Raw genomic sequence first — 19163 nt, forward strand, 5'->3', positions numbered from 1 at the left:
ACCACAGCCACGGCCTCCCGCCATCGGCGGCCACCAGATGGCCGGCTGGTCCGGCTCACGGCCAGGTTTCGACGGGCCGAGGCCGGGCCCTGTCACGGCCCCGACACCGCCGCACTATTTCACCTCCCCTGAGCGGAAGGACTCCGCGAGCACGGGACGGCCGCCGCACTTTCCCCCGCCCCACTCTTCCCGCCCGGCCTATAAAGGGTTTCCGGTGATCCGCCTCGCGCTCGTAGTATCCATGCGCCGGCCGTGCTCGCTGAGGAGACGGCGGCCATTTTGTTCAGTGCTGGGTCTCTGCTGAGACCGGCGGTCGAGGGGGGGGCGGGGGGGGAAGAGAGTAGAGGGAAGAAGGAGAGCGGGGAGGAGAGGAGGAAGGGGAAAAACGAGACAGAACGAGGAGAGAAGTCGGGCCGGCCAAGCAGCGAGCGGAGGGAGGGGAGCCGCGGGGAGGGGTCCGCCCGGCCGCTGAGAGGCGATGGCGGATATAGACAAGCTGAACATCGACAGCATCATCCAACGGCTGCTGGAGGGTGAGGGTCGGGGAAGGCACGGGGCGGGTGGCCGTGGGGTGGGTGGCGGCCGGGCCAGTGCCCGGGAGCCCGCCCGTGCGGCGCCTCCGTGGACCCGCCTCAGCCACCGCCGCGGGTGATGCACCGCGTCCCGCCTGCCCGGTGGGGTCGGGGGGACCAAAATGGAGGGGCGCCGAGGCGCTTTGTCTGCCCGGGGCTCGCCTCCGCCGCCTCCCCGGGCGGCTCAGCCCTTCGGCCCCAACTTTTCCCTCAGCCCTCGTGTTTCCGAGCTGTTCCTGCCCTCTGATCCCTTCTGCGCTCCCGGAGCAGTGTGGGGACGAGCCGGCCACCCCCTTTCTCCCCTGCAGCTCTGAGGAGATGCTTAATTTAGTATTATTTTCTAGGAAAGTATTTTAAAAAAACTGGGGTTTTCTCTTGCCTTCCACACGTGCACATGGGGTCTGTGCTTGGCTGGGTAGTCGTGGGGCTCTGGAAATAAGACCTAGCGTGTTTAAAGAGTCTGTTGAGGCAGCTTTTCAGAAAGTCGGGAGGAGACTTGCATGGGTTTCAGGATATCGTGGGTTTAGCTTTGATTAGCTGCTTGCATTAATGCTACCATGGGACTTTGGCTCTTAATTCGTAACATATGGTCGCTTTTTAGGTGTGAATAGAGGGTTGGGTTTTGGTGTTTCAGACAGTCTGTGGAAGGGCTTATTGTCTTGTATTGTTAGTGCTTTGGGTTGAAGAGAGTTGCATGGGAGTTTCTAAATCAAAGGAAAACCCAGAAGTTGCAGGGGGGGTCTTCAGCGTCATCCCTTCGGTTGCAGGGGTCGGCACCGGACTAGAATTGTCGGATAATCTTTCTTAGGGCAAAAGGCTGAGAAGTAGCCAGTGACAAATTTTCTGCCAGGCATCAAGGAAAAATCATAATTATTCAGGGAAGGAAGCTAGCCTGATCCAGCCTCATTTCACATGTGTCAGGGCAGGCATCTCACCTGGACTTACGCTTGAAGAGCTTGGTCGGGGATTTAACTTTTTTCTATTTGGCACAAAGTCATCTGAGATGTTGCTGAGGCAAATGGTGAAGAAATGTCTTTCAGCTATATTGCACCCTTTCCTTCTGACAAGATTTTGTTTGTGTCATGGCTTGGATAGCAAAAGGTCAGGCAGGGGAACAGTAGTGCTACTCTAGAAATTACTTGGAGTTAAAAATCCTATAGATGTATTATGGGATTATTGAACTAGAATAAGTAAAAGTAAATAGGGCTTTTCCTCTGATCCGTTTTGGGTTTTGCCTGTTACCAATTTAAACTGCCCTGGTTTAAATTATTTAAAGGCTTCCCTTCATAAATTTAGACCAGGATTTTCCTGAAACATTAGTAGTACGATTTGTAGATGTCGGGTCCTGTATGTCGTATGTTTGGTGACATATTAATAGATGCTCAATTTTACTGCAAGTATTACTTACAATTCTTACTTGATTTCCCCTAGTGTAACTAGTGCAATTTTCTCAAAGTGTAAGTTCTTAATATCAAAAACATGGAATAAGATAATCCTAGAAACAGATCTGAATGATTTTGAATTATTTCTCGTTTAAAGTTTCAAAAAGTAGTAAAATGTACTGTGTCAATGTGTTATGTTTTTACGCAGCTTATGTCAGCCTTACACGTTTGGAGGAGATGAGAGTTCATATATCAGGCCTCATAAGGTTTACTGACAAGATCTTTTAAGAGATGGTTCATGCAACTAAAGATGTTACCTGAGGTTGCATCAGCTGCCAGAACTGAAATTAAATTTTTTCCTTTATTGACATTTCAGCTGGGATTTTGGATTCCTTGAGGCAATGATTGTCTTTCAATATTTAAAACAATTACCGATGTTAGTAACCTATGCTGGTGCTTTTTTTGTTGCTTATTAAATGTCTATTATAAACATCTTTGCCAGACAGAGTAATGATTGACCTTTGTGGCAGTCTGTCATTTTTATACTTTTTTTCCAGAAAGGGCAAAATGATACTGCATTTTAGCAAGCGCTGCATTTTTGATAGAGTGCTAAATTGTGTGAATTACTGTGCAAATGACATTCTCTTCGGTTGTTTAAAATTTCCTTGACTTATCCTTTCCCTGAAATTATTAAGGTCTGGCTAGACAGGTGACAGGGCTGAACTTCCAAGGTGGAGATCTGCATGGTATTAAATGGAGGGGAAAAAAAAATATTTGAAGTACGTGTAAGGATTCTCATCCGATTTCGACTTGGAGCAAACGAGAAATTCTTTTTCAGTGCAGTTCTGGTAGAACAACTGTATAATGTTAGTTACACAAAGTCTGGTGTGCCTGTACCAGAACTCTCTTTCAAGTGATAGCCTTTTCAGGCAAGGTTGCGCACAGATTAAGATCATACTCAAGCATGAAAACACTGCAAAATCTGTTCTAATAATCAGCTTACAAACCGAGTTGCCTAAATCCTTGTGCAAGCTTTAATTTTTAGAGCAATTCAGTATTTCATTACAGCTGTCTTCAAACTGTATACTTACATATTTTTATAACAGTTAACTTGAGGTGGTTTTGCTAGTAAAATACAAAGGATATGAACGGGGGGCATTATCCCTTCCTTTTTAAAGGTAACAAACCCGAGTATTCAGGAGATACTTGATGAAATATTTCAAATCAGTGAGAAAATACAGTTAAGCAAGTATTTGTGGTATACAATATGCCTTAGCACAATTGCGCTGTTGGAAGAGATCGAGAGCTACACCAGTAGTGAATCTAGTCTAATGGTTGAGGTAAAGTGAAGGGATTAAAGGGTGAATAATAAATTACTCTTGCTTTTGTTCTTAATATAAGATATTAATAATGTATTTGTAAGTGGGGTTTACTTGCTTTCTATCCTGACTTCTCTGATCAAATTACATTATTCTTGCCTTTTCCCCAAATAGCTGATATTCTCCCACCCACATTAGGCTAGTTAGCTGAAATTATTAGTTTGTTCTTTAAAAGGCCTGGAAGTATATATTTAGCTTCTCATTCTAAGGTAAATATTTGAAGAGTCTTTCTTGCTCCAAATGTTTATAGCACAGAGCCATTTGGCATTGAAATGTCACAAAAACCATTTTTCAGTAACATTATTCTCAACCTTGGAAAGCCGTTCAGTGAAAACGTTGAATGTACCGATCTTTTTTTGCTGTAATTGAATTTATATTTGTTGCCCTCCTTACTAATGAGGGTTGTGCTTTGCTAGGAACAATTTCATGAGTACAGGTTGTCTAATTTTGTCCCTTTTAGTGACGGTACTAACAACAGTTTTCACAAGAATAAGGCTTCTGAAGTATAGTAAATTACAGTATCCTGCACCGAGTATTGAAATCTTTCCTCAGTGTCCTTGATAGTAGATAAAGGCTCGAATATTTATGGAACTAGCTCACTTTACTGAGGAAGAAGGGGAAACATGAGAGCAAATTACTCTCCTTCTAGGATGAGTATTGTAGGCAGTAACTTCACGGTTCTGAGCTTGCGGCTGTATGTGTCTGCTAAGTCAAAACTGCCAGTAGACAAGAAGATGCTTGAAAAGCTCCCTGTAAGATGAAAAATCAGTGGCATCTGTATGGTCATGGAAAGGGTTCCAGGAAATGGCAGAATTCCTGCTCAGCTCCGGGTAAAGAATGAGTGACAAATCCCGAGATTCCCTGAGTGTGAGCATGCCTTCCTTTCTGTGTCATGTCAGATGGTGTTCCTATAACTTGAGCCCCTTATCCTTTTCCTTCATCTAGTGCGTTGGCAGCTTTTCACAGATAAGTAGGGTCTGGTTTGAAAATGGAGCTCTTAGTAACATATCTAGAAAACAAGATTGAAATGTACTAGTCTGACCATGGTGAGGATAAATAACAGGGTAAAATAACACAATTTCAACATACATAAGTGGAACCCAAGTTGAAATATGTTTCTGAAAATCTTCTCTGTGCTACAGCCTCTGCAAACGCTATTAAGGGAAAACTAAGTAATGAATGGAGGCTACTTCGGATAAAGCCATGGGAGGGTAGAATGGTGGTAGCCATTCTGAAAGCTGAAATCCTGGTTAGTGCACTAAAATCGTCAAAAAGGCTCTAAATCCTCAAACTTTCTTGTTTATACACCCACAGATTTCTATTCCCAGTAAAGCTTGTTGTATAGCTGTCAAGGATATATTCTCTCTAATTTGCTTTAAATGGGGAAAGAGGATCATCCAGTTGTTAAAAATAGTTGAGCCAAAAAGTATGGATAAACTTTTGCTGACATCAGAGAAGACTGTGTCTTACAAATGCAGTTCTCTGATTTTTTTCACCTTTTTCCTAACTACAGCATTGATTGGGTCTGAAGTGTTGCTTGCTGCTTAGCTTCATATACTGCGATAAGTCTCTGGTTCTCACAGATGTTAATCTGAAATGTGGTCAGGTTTCACTTTTTGATGAGTTGGGATACTGTGATAAAGTTTCTAATAGACAAGCAGCACTTGTTGACCTCAAACCATATAATTTTCCATAGTTTGTGTCGCTTAATGTTAATTGTTTCTTGCTCTGTTGCAGCAATTTCTAATAACGAGAAATAGGAGTTCTGCATTTGGAAGATGAGGATTAGATTCCTATCACTGCTGTGAATTCAAATAAGTCAGTTAAATTCTGTGTTTGTTGCCCAGTCAGTGAAGTGGAGGAATTTGTCATCTCTGAGTGTTTGTGATCAGCGTGAGTACCTGTTGCTATGTAGCTCTCTCCAGTGTGGAAGTATGTTAACAAGATGAAAATTTTGCAGTCATGCAGAATCTTCTGTTTGATAGTGCTGCTGTGAACTTTTGTCATACTAAAAAGTAGACTAGAACTTTTTCTTTTTAGAGGCTTGGGCACTGAGGAGTTGCTTTTCAGTTTCAATTTTGAATTTGAAATGCTCTGATCAAAGTTGGTAGTGCCTGCAGTAAAGTAAAACCTTTTTTACATCAACCACTTTCAAGTTATTTATTCCCTTTGTGCCTATGGTGCAAAACTGAATGTGAAACTGTCATCAGGAACTGCTAAAAACAAGATTAAAAACAATGTGCAGTATTTTTGGAAATGTCTCTAGGATTGCAGACATTTTAATGTAAAATGTGGTAAAACTGAGACTTGTTTAATAAGCCAAAAAATGAACTGACCTGCTGATAGACTATTTTCTTGAAAACATTTTCTGTACAAGAACTTGATTCTGGCACTTTAGTTGACAGCATTTCAACTGCTTCTTTTAATGTAGTACTGAAGGAAAATGAGAAGTTTGGATCACTGACGTTTCTAGTAATTTTGAATATTCTATTTTTGAATACTTTCCTAAGTATCCGTCCCTTTTATATTAACCTTGAATGAGGTAATATACTCGGTTCTATAACAGCATTTGCTTTTGTTAAAGGATTGCGTGGCACTGAGCTGAACATTGGAAAATGCTAGCGATGGGACGTGGTGTAGAAGTCTGTCGTACTCTACGTGCATGTGGTCGTCTGACCGTTGTACGTTCTAGACCCCACAGTTCTTGACCCGTTTATCCTTCACAAAGAAATGTATAAAAGTTATCCTGGATGTCAGGTGGTGTCTTAACTCCTGGCAGCTGCAGCTGTGCTTTGTACTAGCTGTGTTTGCTTGCACCAAAATGACAGGGGTGCCGTTAAGTTCTTGCTCTTCTTCCTTTTACTTCCTTTTCCCCCTCTGCTGGGCGGCTGTTGTACTGCACTCACCTCTGTTTGTAATACGCCTTCATTTTAGAGTTGGTATCTGTTGTTTTCCAGCAGTTTTCCTCCTTGTCTTGGAAAGCCACGTTAATTTTAATAGTTGGAACCTGTGTTCAAGTCAGTACCTGTGCAGAGATCGTCCAGGCTCCAGGGAGGGGGATCTTTTCTGTAGTCTTTTCCATCCAGTGGAGAGCTTATTTTTCTAAAACTTCTCATACTTGTACAGTGGAGAAGATTTTACTTGTTAGAAGACTGCCCAGACTGGCACTGAAATTCAAGCACTCGAAAAATGATTTTTAAGAACAGGAGCATCTCTGCCTAGAAGAGGATGGGAATAGATTACTGTCTGGAAATAGTGCAGCAGTGTGTTGAGATAAGACATAAATAAAATATTATTTGAAAAGGGCTGACTTTTTTCCTCAACTGATTAATCTTTAGCTTGTTCCACTGTCAGTTCCAGACTGTCACTTCTGAGAGAGGTTATTTCTTATGCATTGAACAAATGTGCATGTACAGTACTATCGAGCTGCTCTTTTGACTTTGACCAAGCTGCCAATTAGTATCGTACTGTCTGATCTCTACAAGCTGCCTTGTTTTGGTCCAAAGCGGAGAAAAGAAACTGTAAACGCAACATATTTTTCACAGTATATTATTTTTGCCTTTCTTAGTGGGACTATGTAACTTGAAGACTCAGAGAAACCTGTTAAGAAGTCATTCAGGCTGAACATCCTGTGTTTCCTTGCCAGCTCTTTCATTGTGGATGAGAAAATCCTTGCACTAAAAATACAGATTTCTCAAACCAACATGCACACATCTGCATACTTGATTCTCCTGAAGCCAAAAATATTTTTTTCCAGCTTTTCAGGATATATAGGTCAATGTTAGAAGAAATTGAACACTGTGTTTCTTCCGTGCTGATTCCATGTTGGACGAAAGTGGTCAAGATGTTATTGGCAGGCAGTGTGCTACAGAACTGAATCAAATTGTCCTGTTCTTTCATCCTTCTGGTATCTGTGCTAGTGAGTTTGTGAACTGCAACAAAGCATTATGTTATCTTCTCGAGGTTTTCTGCAAGCAGATGACTAAAACTGCAGGAAGATTATACTAGTTCAATGAAAATATATTGGAGAAACGTAGGAAACTTGTATCTGAAACAGTTTTCAGATTTTCATTTAATCTTCAGCAGAAATGAATGCGTATGCTTTATTCATGAGCTTTAGTGACTCAGTGCATTACATAGTCTGTATAATATTTTATACTTTTTAATTTATGGATGTGAGATATAAGGTTTGGTTTTAGCAATTTATAACAAGACGAAATCATGGAAAGTTAGATTTTTTTTGGCTTCTCAAAAAACTAAATACAAGTGTATTGTATAATCTCAAAAACAAAGGTGAATTGTAAAGTTTGAGTAGGGGAAAATTTAACATTTCTAATTCAGACAGCTGATCGCTTTATTCTATAAATTTCTCTTCTTTACTGCTTCTAGATATTTTGCATTTTGAGTAGCTTGCTCATTGCTCAGGAGTGTTTGGAAAATTACTGTATGGATGAAAAAATTACTGTGTGGATGAAAAGCCTCATGCATGATAAACTGCTGTGACAAAGATTTAACTTTCACTTATATGCTTCATTACTTCGAATATTTTAATGGAAGACGTGAAGTTTAATGATAATTCCAGTGTTGCCATGTAGTGTCAGTTTTGCGTGATAATACATAGGCAGTGAATAATAAAGGAGCATGTATTGCTTGAAAGATAACATTATTAAAGCCATGACTTCTGACCTACAATTAACTTAATGTCACTGTCAGTATACATTGTAATTTGGACTAAGGTTCAATTTCGAAGCTTGTTTGAGGAAAGGTGGTGTGGTTGGGGGTATTGTCAATGATTCTGTAGGGCAGCCTGTGCCACCATGACTGGGGTCTGTGGGAGTCAGTACGCAGGGTAGAATTGTTTTGGTAGTAACACTGTAAGTGCGGGCAGAGATTGCGTCCAATGACACTTGATTTGACCGATGGATATTGAACAATCATTGTTTTATTCTTGGTCTAGATAAGATGCACACTGACTGAACAATGTTTTCTTCTCTTGATCAGAGGCTTGCACAAAAGTAGGAAACTTCTGTGCTAATGAGAAATTGTAATCCCTTTGGAACACAACTGGTTTTGTTTTTACTCTTCCTAAAACACGCCCCCTGCCCTCGGCCTTTTCTACTGCAGTTCTCAGTTCTTGATTTTGTATAGTGCAAGGCCCACAGTGACAGCACAGATATTGGAGTCATCTGTAGCTTCCAGCTTTCTCACTCTGAGGTTAAACAGTATCAGGGTAATTAGACTGAAATGGTATCTAAAAGGTTATTTAGGAATTCAGGAAGGGGATATTGCATAGGTTCTTGTATTTGAAAGGGTTTGGGGCTTGTTGCTTGCTTTTTTTCAACTAAAGACCAAGCCTTTTTGGCTAAGAGCATAGATTCTTCAGTCTCAATGCCATATGAGTTGTACAGCGTAAGTTGCTTAACTAGGCAGCATTACCAGTGTAGTGATTTTGTTTCTGGAGGTGTTGTCAGAGTGTTTCCAGGCATCTGAGGCTAAAGTTCCGAGGTCATTCGGCTTTGATGAGGCTGAAGCAATGTGTTATGTTGTAGATGATGACTGTTTTTATTCCATAATCTTACTGGAATTTGCTACAGTTGGTTGTTTTGCTTTTTTTTTTTTTTGTGTCAGCCTTATCAGTGCTCCATGTTGTCACTGGTTTTGACACCAAATAAAAATATAATAAGCTTCACCAGTAATGGCATAGTCACAATTTCTTATTTAGTCTTATCCTAACCCTGATAAATGCTGTTGCATGCAATTTAGCCATAGTTACAGCATTGCTGCCATAGAAATGTCCTTTGTATTTCTGGGCAACAGAAATGGCGGGGGGCTGGTAGATAAATGGAGGGAAAGCTGTGCTGGCGGCTGTAGAAACTCATTCAGGCCAAGCTGGTGTCCTTGTTGTCCAGACCAGGAAGGAAAGCTTTGATGGATATTGAAGGGAACCAACTCTTGTGAATTGTTGCAGTGGGGGAGATTGAAGTGGTAGTGGAGGGGGGGTGAAGGATTGGTGGGGAGGGAGCAGGGAAGTGGTCTGAGGCTGGGAGATAGATCTACTAGCTTGTCTTTGACTGTGCTCAAAGGCAACGATAAGGAGAGCTGTTTTGTCCTTGTGATCCACAAATGTTTCCTTACATATAGTTGTGACCTTCCAATCGTATGCTTATTTTTCTTCCGTGTTTGCTAACTGCAGTGTAGAATGGGGCAGTACAGTATTTATTGGTACTGTCGTCTTGTTTAGATACTATCTTGGGCAAGGTTTTAAGTTTTTTGGGCAAGTTTAGGGAAGCTTGCACATTTGAGCTCCGATGTTGATGATTAAATGGGAGACTTTCTTTTCTCAAGTTCAGACAGCTTTCCAGAGAACAAGTGTATAACTGCTTCATTTAAAAAATATATATATAGTCACATTGTCCAAGGTGGGTTTTATAACTAAATAGAACTAAACTGATGCTATTTAAAAAGTGACATTTAACGGGGGAAGTGTTGAGCCATGAATTCTGTTAAATGAAAGTAACGTACAAGTGAAACAGAACACACTACCCTTTCTCTGGTAACGCAGCAGTGCAGTTTCACCTCAGCAGACTGATACTACCCTGTTATCTTCTCATTCTGTATTGCAGTGGCATTTGGTCAGGCTTTTAAAATAACACTAGGCATATTGTTGATTTTGATAACTAACTTCTGACTCCTTCCGACAGTGCGAGGATCAAAACCAGGCAAAAATGTCCAACTTCAAGAGAATGAAATCAGAGGACTGTGCTTGAAATCCAGAGAAATCTTTCTGAGTCAACCTATTCTACTAGAACTTGAAGCTCCACTGAAAATATGTGGTGAGTGCTGTGGTTTTGATTTGATGCTTGGGGCGGGCTGTCAGGTAAATGCAGACCTTAAGCAGAGAACAAATGCCAGATGCTGCTTTCGCTTATCAACAGTAGAACTAATAAATGATTTTAGCAGAAGGGAACGTAAAACCCTGCTGGATGCTTAGGGCGGAGGAGTGGGGAGAAGGTAACAAACATGGGAATTGGAGTAGGGATGAAAATAATCCAAACCCAAAAAGAAACGGGACCAGTTTCACCAGGTCTGTTGGGGAAGGGATTCACATGAAGTTCTGGAAAGGAGCTCTTGTATCAATGAAATAATGTTTGGCCCAGTGATGACTGAACAAGGGGAAACAAAGGAGAACTACAGTAGTTTACTGTAGCTGCTATTCAGAGTTGAACAGTGGTTTGACAATATTTTGAAATCCCACTGGAAACTTAAATTTCTGTACTGTTTCTTGGAATTACTTTCTAGTTTGGTTTCACCATACTTGTACACAGTGGTGCTCATTTCGCTCACATGTACGTGTCTAGTCATGCCAAAAGAATGAAGAATGTCAAATAAAAGCATCAATAAATGCAGTTTAAAAAGCTTCCAGAAAACGGTATTTTATCCTACTCTTAACACTTCAAATTGAAGTAGCTTGTTCAATATTTGTAACGTTGGTAGTCTAAAACCATGGTTTAGTGTTCTGCTTGTCAGAAACAAAACCATGATTTAAACCAAAGGCAGAAATACCAATTTCATTTTCAATACAACTTCAGTGCTAGAATTTGAATTACTGAGCGTTTCAAGAAAACACCAGAGATGGTACAAAGGAAAACAAGTTCCCCAAGCGGTCGGTTTTCCGTCAGTATTACTAATGCTGCGTGGAAATACCAAGGATGAGGTAAAGGTTCCTGATCTCACAGCTGCTAGTCAAGTAAAGGATTTAACTGGATGTCAGATTTTCATTTGAACGCGCAGTTGGTTTCTTGGAATCTTGATTTTGTTTTACGCAGGTGTGAATACTTTTAAGTAGCTGCGTACTTCATCTTAGTGCAGTTAACCATTGCATTACATAGATATCAAGCTTCAGAATGTGATGATTTTATATCCATTAAGATAAACAGGAACCTTTAAGCATGTTGTAGGCAGTATCTAACTGCAAGCTTTTTTCGTTCTGAAGCATCGTTCCTTTGTTTTTTCTCTAGAGTCAATCAAAAGAATGTCGCAAAGGGTCGCTTACGTGTCATTTCTGAATACTCTTTACAGGTGACATCCATGGGCAGTACTATGACTTGCTTCGACTCTTTGAATATGGAGGTTTTCCACCGGAAAGCAACTACCTGTTCCTCGGTGATTACGTTGACAGAGGAAAACAGTCTTTAGAAACAATTTGTCTTCTATTGGCCTACAAAATTAAATACCCAGAGAATTTTTTCCTCCTCAGAGGGAACCATGAATGTGCCAGCATCAATAGAATTTATGGGTTTTACGATGAATGTAAGTAATACAGATGTGTGCATCTGGCTTGGGAAAGCAGGGTAGGAGGTGCTAGTGTCGCAGTGTTAGATGATTCTCTCCTAGCTTGCCCTTCCCGTTGTGCGCTTCAGGGGGACCCTTGGCCTATTTTAGGAAAGGAAATGTGTCCTTTCCCTGATCCTATTGGAGTCTGATCCGCAGCATGCAAGTGGGTAATTTTATTTATTGGCCACTGTGTTAACTAACAGTTCTCACTGGTACATATTGTTAAAGTTCTTAAGATAAGGACATCTAATGAGAGATGAGAGAATTTTACTTGATGTGCTTTACAAAAGTTCACCTCTGTTTCTTTCATCTGAGGGATGATGATATATACTTGTGTTATAACTTAACTTGGAGAATGGGCTGGTCTTCACTGTGGTTATGTTACAGTGCTTGCAATGTACTTCATATTAAGACCTGTAACTTTGTAATGTTAAAAAAAAAAAAAAAAAAAAAGACTTCGCCCTTCTCTGGATGCAGTCCTGCTGTATTGTGTGCTGTTGCTTTGGCCAAAACCAATATTTCTTCTCCTAAATGGGGCAGAGCGTGTGAAGCCTTCAGTGTGATGCGTGCTTGGATTGAGCACCAGATACTTGCTCAGTAGGTGGCTTCAGCTGCAGAAGTTGTTACTTGAACCAGTGCGTCAGCCTTTTAATGAAGAAATGTGCTCGTGTTTCTTTGGCTTCACAAACGCTCCTTTGGAACAGGCGCCGTGTTGCTATGTAGTTAACGTACGAGCTCTGTCACTGCAGAGTGCATTAAGGTCTGTTGTGACGGAGGCTATACGTAGACCTTACCCTAACATAACAAATAATTTTGCTGTGAAGTAGAAGTGTATGTTCGTGTTTCAAGGGATGGGACTTAATAAATCCAGATAACCTAGAGGAGATTAAACTGCTAAATTAATTGTGCACTGAAGCATTCTCACAACTTGTGTTGTGGGACATACTTGGCTTGTAGCTTACAAGATGTACTCTCCATGTCTTATTCTCCCTCAACGAGGAAACAAAGATGTGTGGTATTTCAGAATTGACTCCTGAGAGATTAATCACAGGCTTAGTCATATATCGCAAATATGTTCAGGGTTCATATATTGGGAGAGTCCCTTTGAAAGTAAAACTGTAGCGGTTTCATTTTTCAGTCCTGTTTCTTTGCCTAGAGAGACTTTATGTGGTAAAGCACTAGCAGAAGTTTAAAGAAAATCTGCTTTCCAAGAATTGCTATCTTCCCCTGAAGAAAACAGCAAATGGCAAGATTTTCTGAAATGGATCACATTCTCCAAGGGATAATTTTCCAAAGCAAAGTTGGGGCTGGAGAGTCTGCCTGCCAGCAGTGGAATGTTGTTCTGTTGAACAGACTTGCGCTATCCTCAGAGCCGCTTCAGAGGGCTCTGCCACCCTGAGAGAGACCTTTGCAACTTTCTTATAAGCAATAAAGTCTGTCAGCGGGTATCGGAGAAGATAAACTGTGTATAGGCTTTAAAGCTAACTTTTTGCAAGTCTTAGTAAACTTCAGGCAGCCGTGTTAGGTTGGTTGTAGTTGTGCTAGAAAAGCGTATCGACTGTTTTTTCTCCAAAATGTCTTGTAGGTAAGAGAAGATACAATATTAAGCTGTGGAAAACCTTCACAGACTGTTTTAACTGTTTACCAATTGCAGCTATTGTGGATGAGAAAATATTCTGCTGTCATGGGGGTAAGTAACAGTTCCTTAGCTGATATTTGAGGAGCTGTAATACTCTAGTATCCATCGTGGCAATTTCATGTTTACGTTGCTGAAGCTTCAAAACTTCAGGGATTTTTCTCTGCCTTGGTTAATGTATGAGGTAGGCTTGAGCTTAACTAGTGTCAGTTTTGTGAATCATTGAGCTGGTGGCTTTGTAACTTCAGACACAATGATCTCCTTTTTCTTTTATACCAAAAGGCGTATTCAATGGCCCCTCCTTTTGGGTAAAGAATCCTTGTAGGTTTTTTTAGACTCATGACTAGGAGTTTTATGTATCATAGAATGCATCATAGAATGCTTTGGGTTGGAAGGCGCCTTTAAAGATCATTTAGTAGAATCCCCCCTGCCATGGGCAGGGACATCTTGCACTCGATCAGGTTGCTCAAAGCCCCGTCCAACCTGACGGGTTCAGAGTTTCATTTGTAGAAATGGGCTCTGTTATGCTACGTGCTACCTGCTTCCTGCAGCTTTTCAAAGTCATGAAATACGTATTGCACCTTAAATGTTTTATCACTTGCAAGTAATTACAGTTGCCCAGGGAGACATATCAGTGAAAAATGGTATGAGGTCTGTTTGATACTGTATTTCACTTACTAGGCCTGATGGTTAAAGTAAACATACCCTGCGATTTCTAGTATTAATGCCTCTTTTACTTAACAGTTCTTTTAACAGACACTTGCAAAATATTACAGTGAGGTTATTGTAATCCTGTAAAATGTGGAAATGGCTTTGCTTGTCTTGCTTCCGGTAAATCTTCTGGAAAGTGACTTGTCTTCTGTTACAAAGGCTTTAAAACAAATGCTAGATGAAAAAAGTGTCAGTTACCGTTGCCATTGAACTATGTAAAACTGCAACGGTAAATCAGTTTGAATACAAGTTATTTTTGTCTTGAATTAATACCTCAGTCTTGCAGAGCAAAGTTGGACTAAAACGTGAACTGCCTGTGTCTTAACTCCGAACAGGTTTGTCACCAGACCTTCAGTCAATGGAACAGATAAGACGAATTATGCGCCCCACTGATGTACCCGATCAGGGTCTGCTTTGTGATCTCCTGTGGTCTGACCCTGACAAGGATGTCTTGGGATGGGGTGAAAATGACCGAGGAGTGTCCTTCACGTTTGGTGCTGAAGTGGTTGCTAAGTTTCTCCACAAACATGATTTGGATCTCATATGTAGAGCTCATCAGGTATTTTAATTTTGTACATTAAACCATAGAATAATTGAGGTTCAGAGGGACCTGAGGTGGTCATCTGGTCCAGCCCTACACACATGTACTCAACACAGGACAAACCAGTGTAAGCCCCGGTTGCTGAGGATCTTGTCCAGCCAAGTTCTAAATACCGGCAAGGCTCGAGATTCCGCTGTCTCTGAACAACTTGTCCCAATGTTTAACAACCCTTGTAATGCACGTTTTGTTTCTTAATACACATAAACTGTGGCTCTGATTGCTGAACGAGATTGTCTTGAACCTAGCAGAATCCCGATTTCCTCATTGCTAATGGACTCTGTTGCTGAACTGGGTCCTGCAATGGTTTTCCTGTTTTGGTGTAAGAGTTTGGAACTCATGCTCCTTAGATGCAGCCAGTCATTCAGCCTCTGGCGCTGCTTGAGCTGCTTTGTACCTTGGCAGGAAGAAGTTGTCCAGTCTAATATTTCTGCTTTTCTCTCTAAAGGTTGTCGAAGACGGATATGAGTTTTTTGCAAAAAGGCAATTGGTAACTCTCTTTTCTGCCCCAAATTACTGTGGAGAATTTGATAATGCGGGTGCCATGATGAGTGTGGATGAAACTCTAATGTGCTCTTTTCAGGTACGGTGTCTGAAGATTTCACCTCCTAGTTAGTGTAGTCACACTTTAAATTTGCTCTATTTTGAATTGAAGCTTTACTGTTAAGCCGTAACGCTCGTTTCAAGCAGATCTTTACAGATACCACATGCAGACAGGGCTGCGTTTGCACTCGTGTCTTCAAAAATGTGATAAGCCCTTGCTGCTGGGCGCAGCCGAGCTGTTGTACCCTTGAACTGGATCATCCAAGCAAAGCTCTCGGCTGTCAGCCTGCTTCCGTTGGCAGGGGCTCTCCCGTCGGCTGCTCGGAGCCCTGCCCTGGCTCTGCGTAGGAAACACAGTTATTTCTTAACACATTCATTTCTTGGCACGTTTATGGCTAGTCCAGATAACCTGTACGGTGCCTTCACTAGTGAATTACTTGACTGTAAGAAAGGTAAAACTTTTTGCTAAATGACTGAACTATCTTTTCAGATTTTGAAACCTGCGGAGAAGAAGAAGCCCAATTCCAGCAGACCCGTAACGCCTCCCAGGGGTATGATCACAAAACAAGCGAAGAAATAGTCACTTTGGCGCTGCCTTGTTGGGACTTGTATTATAGAATATAACCTCCATTTTTAAAACTGTAATGTGTACTGTTCAGCTTGCTCAAAATAGGTAATGTGTTTGTGGTTTTCCTTTTGATTTGATGAATGGCATTTGCTGGTTGTAACAGCGAATGAAAGACTTTCCTCCCTCCCAGGAAAAGAGTTTTAAACTTCCCTTTCGTTGGTGTTAGGGCCGTACACTCCACAGCAGCTTATCCCGTCATTATGGGTAATTGTACAGCTGACTTTCTGAATCCGTACAATGAGTAGTGTAAATGCTTGTTTTCTTCTTTAGGGTCTAAGGAGGGCACTGGTGTGCTGCGAGAGTAGAAGTTTGTTACTGTCGGAAATTACATACTGTTTATACAAACCACTGTGAACTTTTTTTTTTTACGTTAAAATTTGTTTTAAAGGGATTGCGTTTCTTTTAATGTCTTGTCATGTACACATTAGTTTTATTGCTGTCAACTAGACATAACCTTCAACCTTGCCAGCATCACTGGTATGATGTATATTTAATTCAGACACACATCCCTCTCCGTATACTTCAAATGACGATTAAAGCCATTATTTTAAGTGTTTGTGTCTCTTTCCTGAAGCCAAAGTTCGCTTAGAAAACTGTTCGTACCCGACCCACCCCGCTGAGTTGGCAGAGCTTGCCATTCGCGCCTTCCTCGTGGAGAGAAAAGGAAGTCCTGACTGGAAATAGCCCGTAGAAATGCTGTGCTGGTTGTTCTGCTCACGGTCAGAGCAAACACGGTTTGTACCGTTTCCGTCTGTTCGCGCAAGCGGACCGCTCTGCAGCGGCGCCGGTGTCGGGAAGCTGGACGTTGCGGGAATGGTTCTAGATCTGCCCCCGTGGGTTTGTGCGTTTTAGCCGAAGGACTTTGTTGTACAAAGCAGCCTAGAAAACAGCTGGATGAGCCAACCAGAGGTGTTGATCTCGATCACCGGTTTATATAAATCTCTCACAGAATCTTGTTTTTTAAAAACTGTTAATCTTTTTTGAACAGATAACAGTGTACAATACCATGTAGTGAAAATCACTTATTAAATGAAGAAATTGTTAAATCTTCTCAGTGTCAGTTTATCACAACGTATACACTACTGCTATCGGAGGACCTGACTTGGATAAATAAACTGTTCTGGAACCCCACAGATTCGTGGTTTGGATTTGTCTAAGCCGCCAGCGCTGGACGTACGTTTTTAAACAGGGCTGTTGGCTTCGGACCTGGTTCTGGAGCTGTAGTGCGCATATGGCCCTTAAATACAGGCACCCGCCAGCGGGGGCGGTGTACAGCCGCCGCGTACAGCCGCCAGCACAGGCTGCGCTGAAGGTGACCGGCGAGGTGTGACGGCAGCGCCGGGCAGTCGGCTCTGGCCCTTGACCGGAGCGCGCCGCTGGTCCGTATCCCTTCATCTGCCGCCGCCTCGCGCGTGCCTCGTGGAAAATACCGCGGGGTTTTCGGAAGTGGAGTGAGGTGGCTTGTTCCCTTTGAGGCGGCTGCAGCGAGGAGCCGCTGCTCGGCGGAGCCTGCTTACGGAGGGGGATGAGCCCCCAGCCCTGTCGTGGCGCCCCGCTTAGCGGATGGGTTCCCCTTCGCTTCTGGAGCGAGCTGGCCGCCTTTTTGATCAGAACGCATCGTCTGGGCAGGCCCCGCTGTTGATTTTGGTTTGTAATGTATGTCTCTGCCAAATCAAAGCGCCTTTTTGCCACCTGAAGGCCTCTAAAGCTAATTAATCAACCCCCTCTTGGTAACTCCTGATGAGCTCGTGAGATGGGGCGTCAGAGATCGCCTGGACAGGCTTTCTCGCACACTTGACTTTCACCCTTTAAATCACGGTTGTGGTTTTCTTTACAGCTCTACAATTTTTCTCCCACCTTGTGAAAGTCACCTGCGTGCCTTTCATTGATCCAGCGCACAGCAGAGCGCTCGTGGAACCCGTCTTTATTTGACTTGCATCTAGAGGAATGCAGTAACCTGTGGGCAGCCATGAGCTCGCCGACCCATTCTGCGTGTCACCGTGTCACGCCTTTTTCCTCCGTGACTTGTTGTTTCTCCCCTCAAACGCGGTTCTGGTGACACACGTCCCTGTTGTGGGCCGCGTTCTCTGCTCGGCCGCATTCCCCTGGGGTGGCTCACGTGCCCCGGCCTCCCCAGCTGCGCAGGGGGATGGAAGTCCCGCGGCACCGAGGTGGAGGTGGAAAGGTTCCCGTTCCACCGCCGAGGCAGGAAGGAGAGGAGACCGGACCTCGCTGCGGGTCGTGATCGAAAGCCGAGAGGCACGTTTTATGCCCGTTTGTCGGGGTTGGGTTTTTTGGTCAGTGGAGGGAGAGAAGGAGCAGCAGATGCCGATTTCCCATTGTTTTTCCGTAGTGATACTTGTCGGAACACCTAGTTCTCCCTGCAGCTCCCTCCAGCGAAGGGCAGGCTGCAGCGGGGAGGACTTGGCTGCGGTTCCCCGCAAACGGTAGCAGGAAAGTTGTGATAAACCCGAGTTCTCCAGTCCTCCTCTTGCGCCTTTTGCAGCGCACCACAGCCGAACTTGACCGCGTTGCTCCGCAGAAGAGCGGCAGGGTCTGAGGCGCTGGCTATTGATTTGGTGTTTCTCTAGATAGCGGTGTGTTTCTCTTTAATTTCGCTGAAATTAAATGAGTCCTCTTTGCCGTCTCGCTGTCAAAAGGCTGTTTTTCAGCACGGGTCACCTTTGGTTGTTCCTGGTTTGCTTTGGGATGTGTCGGTGCTGTTGTGGCTTTCAGTCCTGAGCTGTTAAGTGAAGCTGCGGTACTTTAAAACCAACAACAAAACATTAATTTTGCCTGCAGCGTGAGGACCTGATCCCCAGCGTTGTCGGGTCTCCATGGGAGGACACAGCAGTTTTGGGCGCACGAGTCCCTGATGCGTACGTCGTCCTTTAGACCCAAGTTTAACCTCTGAACGATGTGAATTGTGGAGTGAGAACTGGATCTAGAAAAGAACGTTTTGGGGTGCAGCAGCATCGGGCCCCTGTGCGTGGCGAAGCATCGGGACCCCCACAGCCGGGGCGTTGGAGGGGCGAAGGGCCGACGCGGGGAGCTCGAGATGGGCTGAGCTCCCCCAGCGCTGCCCCGTAGGCCCCCGCGCTGCCGCGCGAAGCCGTTCCTGTTCAAAGCTGCGGCTCGCAAGGTGCCACGCAACCGGGCTCTCCTCGGGGATCTTAGGCGGCTGTGGAGTTCCTGAGGCGGAGCTCTTCCCAAGCAGTCGGGTTTTCATAGAATCGTTAAGGTTGGAAAAGACCCTTAAGATCACCGAGTCCAACCGTTAACCCAGCACTGCCAAGTCCACCACTAAACCACATCCTCAAGCACCACGTCCACCCGTCTTTTAAATACCTCCAGGGGTGGGGACTCAACCACTTCCCTGG

The 19163-nt window shown here is 43.3% G+C and overlaps 1 protein-coding gene across 1 annotated transcript; it reads left to right on the top strand.

Moving 5' to 3' along the window:
* The first annotated feature begins 366 nt into the window (after window positions 1-366).
* On the top strand, window positions 367-16914 carry PPP1CC (protein phosphatase 1 catalytic subunit gamma). Its single transcript, XM_087754604.1, has 7 exons — window positions 367-533; window positions 10035-10166; window positions 11413-11643; window positions 13253-13357; window positions 14350-14573; window positions 15061-15195; window positions 15646-16914. Exons 1-7 carry the CDS (start codon window positions 479-481, stop codon window positions 15733-15735), a joined length of 972 nt encoding a protein of 323 aa, XP_087610730.1. The 5' UTR covers window positions 367-478; the 3' UTR covers window positions 15736-16914.
* Window positions 16915-19163: the final 2249 nt, after the last annotated feature.

The sequence above is a fragment of the Nipponia nippon genome, unplaced genomic scaffold (assembly GCF_047370975.1).
Source record: "Nipponia nippon isolate SJK-2023a ecotype South Korea unplaced genomic scaffold, ASM4737097v1 scaffold_18, whole genome shotgun sequence".
In the NCBI taxonomy this organism is placed as follows: Eukaryota; Metazoa; Chordata; class Aves; order Pelecaniformes; family Threskiornithidae; genus Nipponia; species Nipponia nippon.

Coding starts and splice junctions, on each gene's coding strand:
- PPP1CC (XM_087754604.1), top strand. CDS start 479: ATGGCGGATATAGACAAGCTGAACATCGACAGCATCATCCAACGGCTG. Junction 13,358..14,349: donor AATATTCTGCTGTCATGGGG/GTAAGTAACAGT, acceptor AACTCCGAACAG/GTTTGTCACCAGACCTTCAG. Junction 15,196..15,645: donor CTCTAATGTGCTCTTTTCAG/GTACGGTGTCTG, acceptor CTATCTTTTCAG/ATTTTGAAACCTGCGGAGAA.